At 40.4% G+C, this 12,330-nt stretch overlaps 1 protein-coding gene across 1 annotated transcript in view; it reads right to left on the bottom strand.

Annotated features, from left to right (window-relative positions):
* LOC146805170 (E3 ubiquitin-protein ligase TRIM39-like) overlaps positions 1 to 12,330 on the bottom strand; it is a 476,909-nt gene that overhangs the window by 118,649 nt on the left and 345,930 nt on the right. Inside the window, exon 3 of the mRNA XM_085622362.1 lies at positions 4,443 to 4,655. Within this exon, the coding sequence (XP_085478488.1) occupies positions 4,443 to 4,655 (213 nt within the window). The remainder of the gene's footprint in view (positions 1 to 4,442; positions 4,656 to 12,330) is intronic.

Here is a 12,330-nt window from a genome sequence, read left to right as displayed (position 1 = left end):
GCTGTTAGAATCTTTTCAGTGGATGCAAAGCACATTTTAGGCTGTGTGCACAGATGAGATTTGTATGCAATGGGTACAGTTTCGCCTTCATTGAAGGTTTGGTATGTGTAACCGGATTGACCCGCGACTACATGGATCACCAAATTCATAGTGTTTACACATGTGTGTAACTGTTTAGAAGCTATTGTGTCAGCTTGTAGGGAATGAAGTATCTCTGTGTGTTCCTGTGTCCAATGTTAAACTGAGAAATCAGACCTGATTAAGTCGTAGAAAGGTTTTCCTTTATCTGCGTAATCCAAAATGTATGTTCTGCCAAAATTTAGGAACCCTAAAAGGGATTGTACATTTTTCAGTGTCTTTAGAGGTTGGAGCAGTGCACACTTTTCTAAAAGTTGGCTGCTAGACTTTTTCCTTTACTTGACTACACATATCTCAAAATTAGGACATTGAGGTGGGCAATTTTTGATTTTTCAAAGTTACAAATTATAGCCCTCAGAGGCGAACCCCTAAAATGATGTTGTGCACTCTGGCCAAATGATCCAACAGTTCATCATCCATCAAATAAATATCATCTACATAGGACAGTGCCTCCTCACCAAAACTTAGAAGTAACTTTGTTACTCTCTCTGAAAACAACCCCTGGCTATTCGTATGCCCTTGGGGTAGTCAACAGAATTGACGCTGAGAGCCTAGGGCTGAAAATGCTGTCAAATATCTTCTTTCAGGTGCTATATTTTGCAGTAAAATCCATTTGAGCTATCTAGTGTTGTTGTGTAATTTTTCAGCACAATGTTATTCTTCAATGCGGCACTGTGTGCATTCTGTATCACAAATATCTTTGTGCATGTGTACAAATGCCAGTAGTCCAAAATTAGACAATATTAATTATCGGCTTTCATTATGGGAAACAAAGGATCATTCATGGAAGAGATGCAGTTCTCTGTTACACCTTGGTATTCAAGTTGATCTAAGATCTCCCTGATTTCTTTTTTGCATCTTGTTTTATTGGGTACTCTGTGGAGTTGTAGTTTTTACTTGGATTACATGGTGAGGTGACTCAGCATCTCACCCTACATAATTGCGGTATAATGCAGGAGTAAGTGCTACCGCCAACTCCTGTGCGTATGAATACTGTAGTGATTTTAAAACGAGGTCAGAGAAAGCCGGTAAAATCACCATTTCTCCTTTTGGACAATCCATAACAAACTCCGGTGGCCAATCTTTTTCAGCCAAAAGCATGTCATATTCAAAACTCAGGTTCTCCCAAAAGAGACCTTTAACTGTCCTGGGTTTGTCCCCCTCCATTTGGAGTGTTATTTCGTATAACGGGTGGGGGACACTTACCCTAGTAACAGGTATCTCCACCATGATATGTTCATTCAATACTGCTGTCACCGGAAATTCCATCAGGTTCTGGCAAGCTATTGTTACTTCTGCTGCACTGTCTAGCATCGTCAGAGCCCATTCCCCGTTCAGGAGGTGAGTCCTCAGTAGCCTCGGCATTTCTTATTTTATGTCCTGCTACATTCTTCATTTTAAATTGAGGTTTGATTTGGTTTATCTTCTTTTTTGATATTAAAGTCTGAACTGCGCTGTGTGTCTCTTAACTTTGTTCGTTATTCAGATCTGTATTCTAACCATCCTTCCCTCTCAGAGTTTTTCGAAGAACCCTGAATTGAACGTATCAGTATCATGATACCTGTCAGGTCTTTTAATATTATCATGATTTCTGAGGTTATACCTCCTTTCAGGGGGCTCCTGTTGAGGAGACCCACCCCTTGATTGCGATCTATTCTCTCTATTTCTTTGTTTTTTATTATCCCATTCCTTTTTTGTAGAATTAGGTGCTTGCTTGGTGTTATCCTTTTCAGCACTACCCATTACTTGTGGATTCATCGTATGTATCTTCGATAATTTTGGGTTATTCTTGCTCCTGCTGTACCGGAGTGCATTCCCTCAGGTGCTGGCGTATGGCCACCACTGCTTTTTTATGTTTACCAACATAATTGTAGATACCTGGGGAAAATTGCCTAATAATGTTATTCCTAAGTTCAGAGCTGGTTCTGCTCCATGCTCATTCTGTATTTGTCTTAATGATTCTGGTATCACTGCTATTGAAGGGATACCATGAGTTCTGGGACAGATGGCAGCAAAAACTGTACCGCAAGTGGAACAATCCTCTATCGGGGGAGCTATCCCCATTGGCAAGCAAATTGTCAATATTCTATGTTTTTTTGTTGGCCTGTGTGTGGAAACACTGCCTCCTACTGTGCTATTTTCTGTGCTATCCAGAATGGCATTTGCTCACGTTTAGTGGGCATTCTTTCCATAACTGCGTTCAGTGTTTCTGGAGTAATATTAGTTGCAGTTCCTTGTAGTTGACCTGCTGGGTAATTTTAGTTGGTTTAAATGTGAGTGTTCTCATAACGAACTGTGTCAGATTTCTGTAAAGTTTTATTATTTCTTGGCAATGTGTCAATGTCTGGATGAGGCGTGTAAGCCGCTAGGACTGGCCAAGTCGCTCTGTCTCTGCTGAGCGGACTGAGTCTTACTTTATCTGTGGTGTGTAGGAAGGTGCCTTTAAACCAGTTTATATGCTCCTGGTAACTAAGCTGAACTTCAATGTCCTCATATGGACAATATTCTTCCGGTGTTTCATTTTGGGTTTAAGTATGAAATGTATTTTTGCGTGCATCTGCAGGTGGGAATTTAATTCATGAATCGAATACCTCCATCCTGAATGACTCGTGTGCCTTAATCACGAATGTTACAGTCCCACCTAATGCTGAGACTCCAAACTCTTCTAGTTTTAAAGTAAGTGCATTTCTGACATTTTCTGAAAAGTTTATAGCACCTTCCTGTTCTTCATCCCCCACAGCATTTTCATGTAATGCAGCGTTCTCTTCGACAGACATTATTGAAAGAGTTTCAAGGCAAATGAGATAAGGTTTTATGCACAATGTAAGGACCTATATTCCTTCAAGCTTGAATAAACCTACAGCCAATACATAGACTATGCCTACTCAGCTGTGTCGAATTTTTCCCTTCCCAATCCAGGCGTCTTTGGGTAAATGTGAGTAGGGGTCTCTGAGAAAAGCACGACTGAACTACTCAGATTTGACCATTAAATAAGAACCAAACCAACGTTGGCGGCACCATGTTGTGTAGTTCCTATACATTTATATATGATCTGCACCTTGAGACAACAAACTGTGGGATTGGTGCCCAGACTGATTTCAGACACCCACATCGGATATGTTCACCTGTATGCCAGGTAGCTCACACTGCCACGATGTGCCCCTCTTACCAAGGAGCGAATAGTTTCTGGCAGTCACTCATGCTCACTCTATCTCAGAGAGATACACAGAATAAACAATGGGAATATTTTCAATAAGCATTTATTGAACGAGCGTCATTCTAGTGTAAAATATGTGTGCCTCAAAAGCCATAAGACAGAAACAGATGTATACGGTTATAAGCACCAACAGAGTAAATAGAAGGTAGAGTTCTACCATAGTGCTAAAACAATGAATATATGCCGGCATATAAATACATGACAGTAATAATGCGTACTCCTACGATGCAAACACTAACTAGATGTACCTAAATGTACCTAGCATTTATGTAGGTGTTGGTATCGAGCTGGGCACCCCGCGAGGGATGTCAGAGCACTGCGTGCTGGAGGATCTGTGTGCAGGGACCTTAGCATCTCATGTCAGCATGTCAGCATGTAAGTCTATCTCCTCTGCCTGCCTCAGGGAAGATGAGGTGCTTATATACCCAAAAGGTATCCTCAGGGGTTCTACCTTGCTCTGTCATGTCGGCTGAGGATGACGATAGTGATGAACCTTATACACAGTTATTATGCTGAAGATGGTAATCCTGCTGTGATTCTGAGAATTCTTATGCATAATAAATAAGGCTAAATTTCAGAGAAAACCACATGACATTTATGCAGCACCTAACTAGGTAAAAGGTCAGCACCAAAACCATTATGTAGTACAATGGCAGGGTAAATGTAGGTGAAAGGTTAGGAGACTACCCAGGCTTATATTGGGGTGCATTGCGAATCATAACCCTCCTTCTTGGAAAGGTTTGGGGTGTTCCGTCAAATGAGGCCAAAAAAGGGGGTGTCCCAAAATACAATTTCCCCATGCAATTTCCATAGGGAATTTTAGACAGAGCTACAGACACAACAGCTGAACCTAATTGTACAAGATCTGGAGAAAGCTAGATCTCTACCCAGAAAGCTAGATCTTCAATCAAAAAGCTGGCTTGTTGTCTTTTGGGGCAAATCCACCCACTACTTTTGGAGAAATTAAGGTTAAAAATGTATAGATATATTGACAGTTGAGATGAAAGAAAGGTGGAAAAAGGTAAATATATGATAGAGCAACTCACATTTGATAACGCTATAGGCACCTTCTGATTTGAATACTCACCTGTAGTAATTTCACAGGTGACTGCTGACACTTCCTCTCTATGTCCTGGATCAGAACAGTGAGCGAGAGATATTTCTCATTCTTCCCATGTATCACCTGCGTGATGGTTTCCACTTCATCCTCTATCCTGTTGAGGAGTGTTGTTTTCTCCTTTTGCAGCATTACTATCAGCGCGTTGAGGTCTAACACAGTTGTTTGTTTCTTGATTTCTTCCTTGAATAAAACAAAATCAAAACATGGAAATGCACCCCAAAATCTCACAGGTGTGTTACAAGGCAGTGTAAATGGGAAACAGAAACAATCAGATGACGAGGTTTTCACATGACAAATGGCACATCAAGTTCAGTCATGTGCAAACATTAGTGATATCATATATGATGTAATGTGGTATTATATGCGTAAAATAATATGCAAGGTTATAAAGATGAATTTTGGGAGAGGGAGTCAAGGTTATCTATCATTGAACCATTACCCTATGAATGCCTGTGTGTCTTCGAGCTCCTGTGGCAGATTCTTTCTCCAATGTTTGTTCAAATCTTGTACAACCTTTGGAGGGGCACTTCTCATAACATTAGTGATATATATATATATATATATATATATATATATATATATATACAAGTCAAAAGTTTTTATTTTTGTTACGGTACTCTTTCGAGGACCACAAAATAAAATATACATTATACTTTCCATTTAATACATTTTCAATGAGATTTTCAAAAACTTAAAAATTCTGTAACAGACGAATTCATTAGGAGGGCTTTTGCATAATGATAAAAAGTCTTTTGAGTTAACGATCCTACAGGACCGATAGATGGGCTTAAGACATGTTAACCTTGCGTTTACAATTTCTGCATTTGGACATATAAAAAATAAGTGTTCCAAATTCTGGTTGCCCCCTTGACAGAGGGTACAAAAGGCAGAACTGTCAGGCCTCCAGGAGGAAGTAAAGGTTTGTACAGGAAGTGTTCCCAGGCGCAACATCATAATTGCATGCCTTGCACCGTGTTGAAGTGTATACTCTAAATAAGGCTGGCATTGTTTGTATTCCTGGGAGGCTGCATAGATCTTATATGACGATAGTCTATTACAATGTAAGCGGTCAATCTCGTAGCTCAGTTTGGGAGTGAAGTTTTTTAGAAAAAGTTTGAGTTGGGCTGGTGACCACATAGACAAAATTTCCACACTAACTTTTGCAAGCTGTAGGGCCTCTCGCATATTTTTTAAAAAGGTAATATGGGTAGAGCTGGTCTCGAATGTCTCTATTTTTAGTAAACTTCTTAGAGTGCCTTCTTTTGAATGAAGAAGGTTATAGGCCCACCTTATAATACTAGCTATGGCTACAGCATATGCACTCGTGATGGTACATTCCAGTCTCAATGCCTGTACTGGGGTAGATGTAGAAATCTTCAGTAGTTTTTTCAATATTTTACCTTCTACTGAGTCCATATAGGTCCATTGTTTAAAAGGAATATATTCCGAGGCGTAAGACAGGACCGGTGTGATTTTGGCTCGATAGACTTGAATTAGTGCAGAGAAATGCCTTTGTCCAGTGGCCGAGTATAAGCGGGACAAAGCCCCAGCATGTAGGTCACTTTTCCTTTTCAGGTGATTGATTTGGTTGATGTTACTCATGTTTTGTGAGAAAATTCTGCCCAGATATGTATACTCCTTTACTTGTTCTAGCTTCTCTCCTCCCAACTTCCATTCGTACCTTACCCTTTTCTTCTGGTTTGAAAAAGCAACCACTTTGGTTTTGTTTGTATTTGGGGTTAAAATTTTTTTTATAGAATACTTGTATAAAATATCTAAAAGATTTTGTAGTCCGAAAGGTGTTAGGTCAAACATGACTATATCGTCTGCGTACAGCAGGGAATGAATATATTCAGTGGCTATCTTAGGAGGAGTGCATATCCCTTGCTGCAGTTGGGAAGGTAGGTCACTTAAATACAGTGAGAATAAAATTGGAGCCAAGAGGCACCCTTGTTTCAGGCCATTTGATGTTCGTATTATCTTCGATAGGCCCTTGTCACTCCCCATTTGGACACGGCACCAGGTGTCACTGTGTAGGTTCACTATCAAATGTAATAGCTGCTCCGGAATGCCCATTCTTCTTAACTTTGACCACAGGGTCGGTCTGTCCACTCGATCGAAAGCTGTCGAGTAATCGATGAACGCTGCGTAAATAGTTTGTTTTTTCCCTGTTGCGTACTTGTCTAAAATGGTTTGGAAGATTGCTACATTGTCAGTGACTGAGTGGTTTGAGCGAAATCCGGACTGAAACTTAGGGATTAGACCCAATGAGAAGGCCCAATTTTTCAGCCTGTCCAGGATTTCTGCTGCAAAAATCTTCCCGGCAGCATCCATGAGGGCAATTTGCCTATAGTTTCCCGGTATGTTTCTTTTTCCTTTTTTGTAAATCGGGATTATAATACTTCCTTTCCAGGAGTTTGGCATTTGACCACTGTCGAATATATAGTTAAATAGCTGCGAGAGCACCAGTCCCCACTCTTTATGTTCAGTTTGGTAGACCTTGATAGGTATCTGATCGGGGCCAGATGCACCCGTGCTCCTTGCCTTCCTGATATTCGTAGAGACTGACACTGCCGACGTTTTATTGATCTTAGTATCTTTAGTTTCCACAATTTGTTCTCCCGCCTCTTCATTTTTAATAGACTTATTCTGTTTATATAGCTCACGAAGGTAAATATCCCAGTTTTCTTCTGAAACAGGAGTTGCCTCCATCTTTTTTTTGGATCCCGTCATTATAGCAATCAGTGTCCAGTATTTGCGCTGGTTGTTTTGTTTAGCTGCTTGTTGGATTTCAGTCCAATTGAAGTCCTGTTTCAGTTTTTTCTGTTTAGTTTTTTCTCGTCGTATTTGATTCTTTAATCTATTGATTTCCTTTTTGTTTGCTGACGAGAAGTTCAGATACTGGGCGCGTATCAGCCTATTGAGTTGTTTTACGACTGGTTGGTTCCAGTTTTTATTCTTATTTCTCCATTTACTTTTTACTGATCTGTTGTGTTCTAACTTACTTTGCAGAGCTTGTTTGAGATTATTCGTTAATTGTTCGAAATTCTTTATAGGGTCATCTGAATATATGTTAGTCAATATATTGGTTTCGGAAATTAATAGCCTCAGATAGTCCAGATTTTCTGTCCCCCAATAAATGCGACGCCTTGTTATGTTTACTTCCGTTATTGTTGTAAGAAATATTGGCTGGTTATAAGACGAGGACTGTGCAATCCAATGGGTTGAAAGGTTTAGAAGAGCATGATCACTTTCTTCATTGAATATTATTGAAAGTTGAATCATTTGTTCTTTTTCTTCGATCCCGCATATAAAATAATCCAGGGTAGAGGGAGATCCATTTCCTTGCCGTGTGTATGTTGCTGGTATGTCACCGTTGATGTTACCGTTTAATATAGTCCCATTAATGCTGGAGAGAAAAGATAATAGTGCGCGTCCTCTCTTATCTGATTTAGATCCTTTTGGGAATTCAGGGAGTGATGTTTCCAAAGATTCCTCTTTGAAAAGACGAGCCCATTTCTTTATCTCACAGTTTGAAATTTTAGCGTTCAAATCCCCCATTATAAGATATGGCAAGTAAGATTGCTCTTCAATGATATGGGTGATAATCTCCATTAGGCGGTCAAACAGCAAATCATTATTATTACTGGGAGGTGCGTAGATATTGAAAAGTAATATTTTTTCAAGTTTGGCTGACGCTTGAGTTCTAAGGGATACTTTTAAACATTGTAGATTGTCTATGTTTGTATCGATTATTTCCTGTGACCAAGAGTGATCTTCTTTTAATAATATTGCCAGACCACCCTTGGCGTGTCCCCTTCTAGATCTTTTTGCCAACGTTTCATATACATAGTATCCTTTTTGAGTAAAGGTATTAATTAACCATGTTTCCTGGAGGGCAATGATATCAGGGGAGTTTTTGATTGCATGTTTCATTTTTAAATCAGTTTTCCCTGCCAAGTTCCAGGACAATAACGTCAGACCTTTGCTAAACTTGGTGTTGTTGTGAATTCACCGTTTTTTTGCTGTTTAAGGTTTCTGATAACCATGCCCACGAATTTATTGAGTTCTCAGTGTTACTAGAGCTTGAATTCCGGGACCATACTGACCTCTCACCTTGTATTACTTGTATTTTGAGTAAATCTTTCCTCATAATATTTGATGCTGAATCTCCCCAATTAAAACTATTGTTTTCTTTTCTTCTATTAGTTTGTCCTAATGTACCTTTGTTTAGGTTGTTGATTTTAAGATCTTCCACCGAGATTACATCATAGCCATTTTTGTGAAGAATTTCCTTCTCTCTGATTATTATTCCAGGCAAAACTGGGGAATAAAAGGATACCTGTACTAGTTTGTTATTTTCTTTTATTGGAAAGAGTACTAGGTCGATTTCTTTACTTGTCAGAGAGTTCAGGGATGGTATTTCTTGTAAGAGATTGATTATTCTACCACGATTAAACGGCTCCTCATCTGAGGGAAATAGCTCTTCGATAGTTATGTGTTTAGATGGAATTACTTCCCATGATTGAGATTTATTATCATGTAGTTCTTTTATATCCATGATATTTTGCGTTGTTGATCTGTTTTCTATCGGAGGACAAAATTCGTCTGCTTTTGGGTTTAAGGGTTTTTCTGATGGTATTTTTTGAGTTTCTGGAGAGTTCACCAAGTTTACGGGAGTGAATTTTTGGAATTTAAGCTTATTCCCTTTTTTCCTCTGTATTCTCCTCAAGGGTTCTCTTTTCTTCTTCCCCCTTACTTTTTCCCTAGTGTTACTTTTTTCAGACTGTCCTCCTTGGCTGAAATCCGGTTCGGCAGTAACTCCCAAAAACTCTGCTTTATTTTCCCCGATAATCTGATCACGAATATTATCGGATAATTTATTCGAAAAGATAGGATAATGTTTAGTTTTGTTTTCGGTGATGGTTTCCGATTCTTCTTTGAACAGTTTTTTAAGTGAATATGTGATAAGAGGTTTTTCCTTATTTCTTAGTCCCTTAGTTTTAGTCTTAATTATTAGTACGTCGTTCGTTTGCGTGCTTGCTTCCTGTTGTTTTGGGGTCGCACGTCCATTTTTAAGAAAATCATCTATTTGTTGTGATTCAACTGCTCCGGGTTGTTTTGGTGAGACTTTAGTTAGATCTTTTTTCTTTTTTTCTTCAACCAGGAATTTAAGTATTCCTATTTGTACGTCTAAAGTATCGTCCGAGTTAGCTAAAATTTGACCAAGATGAGTTAGTACTGATTCCAAAATTTCTTGCAATGAAAAAAGTGCTTTTGACAGGGGAGAGGCAGTATTTTCAGAATTTGGATTTATAAAATTAGGGTCTGATAGGTTGGCCAGATTAGAATAAAGGTTAGGCGATTTTTCTGGTGAACTGGTTAGTGGATGTTTTTGACTTAGCAATATTTCTGTTTTTTCTTCTTCGGTCTTCGTGTTATGATTTACAGATACATCGAAGAATAAGTCGTTGTCCTGGTTTTTTATAGGTGTTATAGATGTTATTTGAGACGTATCTGGGAATGATTTTTGACATTCTTCCGAGAGAGAGAAATTTGCCAAATTACTTTCAGTTGTTATTTGACCTTGTTTATTGGGTTTCTGATCTGAGAAATGTAACGAATCATGTTCAACCTTATTTATTGAAGGATCCAGCTTATTTTGATCATCAGTTGAATATGGAGAAAGATACTTTTTCTTGGAGAGGGTAGAGAAGTATTGTCTTATAGCTGGAGTACTTGATATTTGACCAGGTTTTAGTGATTTGTCAACAGATTTTCTTACAGCTGCGTCTGTCCCCATACGCCTCATGTAGATTGTCCGTGAGCGTAGTTTTTTTAGAGCCCTCATACTTGGGACCGGAAATCTACTTTATAGCTTATAGTAGTCGCAGCAGGTTTTGTGTATTTGTAATAACTTTATCTTTATCTCACAATCTCAGTTGATCAGTAAGAAATGGGGGGTTTTTTCACGTCGGTTTCAGAATTTGGTTGAGTGGTGTCCTCGTGTGCTGAACGTTAGTGGGGTGGCCCGTCCCGTCCTCGGTCGTCCCCGGACGGCCTCAGACGGCCCGCTCTTTGTCCGGTCTTCGTTCCGCGCTTGGTCCCGCACGCGTCCCGCGTCGCGGAAGGCTAATTGGTTTTTCTACGTTTCGTCAGTGGGCGTGTCCGTGGGCGTGTCGCCTGGGGGAAGAGGAACCAGCTGATCCCAGCTTGGAATTCTGGTCCTCGCAGTCCCCCAGGTTAGGCGCGCTGTAGTTTTTCGCCCAGCCTCAACCCTTCTGACTCCAGCTGGGAGCGACAGGCAGAGCGTGCGGATTGCAGCTCACGCTCACACCAGCGAGTCAAGGGGAGGCGCGCCACGGAGCAACAAACAGAGACAGCGTCAGCTCAGGCACAGCAGCTCAGGACACAATCGGTGAGCAGAGGTAGAGATCCCTCGCCAGGCACGAGTAGCAGCAGTTCACAGAAACCAGATAGCGGTGAGTGGCGCCCGCGAAGCGGGTGTCACGAATACTTGTCCTGCCTCATCAGTGGGCGTGTCCGTGGGCGTGTCGCCTGGGGGAAGAGGAACCAGCTGATCCCAGCTTGGAATTCTGGTCCTCGCAGTCCCCCAGGTTAGGCGCGCTGTAGTTTTTCGCCCAGCCTCAACCCTTCTGACTCCAGCTGGGAGCGACAGGCAGAGCGTGCGGATTGCAGCTCACGCTCACACCAGCGAGTCAAGGGGAGGCGCGCCACGGAACAACAAACAGAGACAGCGTCAGCTCAGGCACAGCAGCTCAGGACACAATCGGTGAGCAGAGGTAGAGATCCCTCGCCAGGCACGAGTAGCAGCAGTTCACAGAAACCAGATAGCGGTGAGTGGCGTATATACATATTCACTGAAAAAAACATAGGTTTCAGGCACGTTATAGCTAGGAATTAGCATTTAAAAAACCTTAGAAATTCACAGAAAAAACCATAGGTTTCAGGGGCGTTATAGTTAGCTGGACTTTTCACTCGTACAAGACCATAGAAATTCCCCCGTTATAGTTAGTTCAGCTAACTATAACTCGCGCGCCCGCAATGCACTGCTGATGACGTCACATATTACATCACTCATGACATGGTCAGTGACATCACTCATGACATCACTGATGACATCTCAAATGACATCACTGATGACATCATCCAGTGAATGTGTGTTTTTCTGAAAATTACATATGTTTTATATATGTATATCTCAAGGTCGATGGAAGAATAAATGGGTATATAAGTGTCTAAATGGATGATTTGTTTTTGAAAAATTGATTGTATAACTGACTGATTAAGTGTATCTTAGTGAATACATGGCTTAGTGAGTAATGTTTAAATATGTAAATATCTGTATCAGTCTCTCACTTTGTGTATAAGTGGCTGCATGGGTTGGTGAGTAGCTACATGAGTGTCTATATAGGTTATTAGTTGGTTTTTTGAGTATAAGTGTCTGATGTCTGTATGGTTCGGTGGGGGGTATTACGTAGTGCATAGGTGCATGAATGAGTGACTCACTGTTTGTATGTGTTGAAGACAGCATGTGTGCAGGACTGTATGGGTGGATGAGTGTGTGCATGGGTGTGTTGGTGAGTGAATGACTGTCTCAATAGTGTCTCTATGAGTAACTACATATGTTTTAAACGAGTATATGTGACTATTGGTGTATATAAGTGAATATATGTGAGAGTGAGAGATTGAAAGAGTTCCTGTATGAATAAGTATGTGTTTCTATAAGTGATTGTTAAAAAGACTAAGTATGTGTAAGTTTCTGTAGAAGTAAGTGTGGTGGTGTGTGTATAACTGTATATGCAGGTAAACGGCTGTTTGATTCTTTATTAGC

This window comes from Triturus cristatus, chromosome 8, assembly GCF_964204655.1.
Source record: "Triturus cristatus chromosome 8, aTriCri1.1, whole genome shotgun sequence".
NCBI classification, from domain to species: domain Eukaryota; kingdom Metazoa; phylum Chordata; class Amphibia; order Caudata; family Salamandridae; genus Triturus; species Triturus cristatus.
The sequence above is the reverse complement of the archived record's forward strand: the minus strand, read 5'-3'. Positions and strand labels throughout refer to the sequence as shown.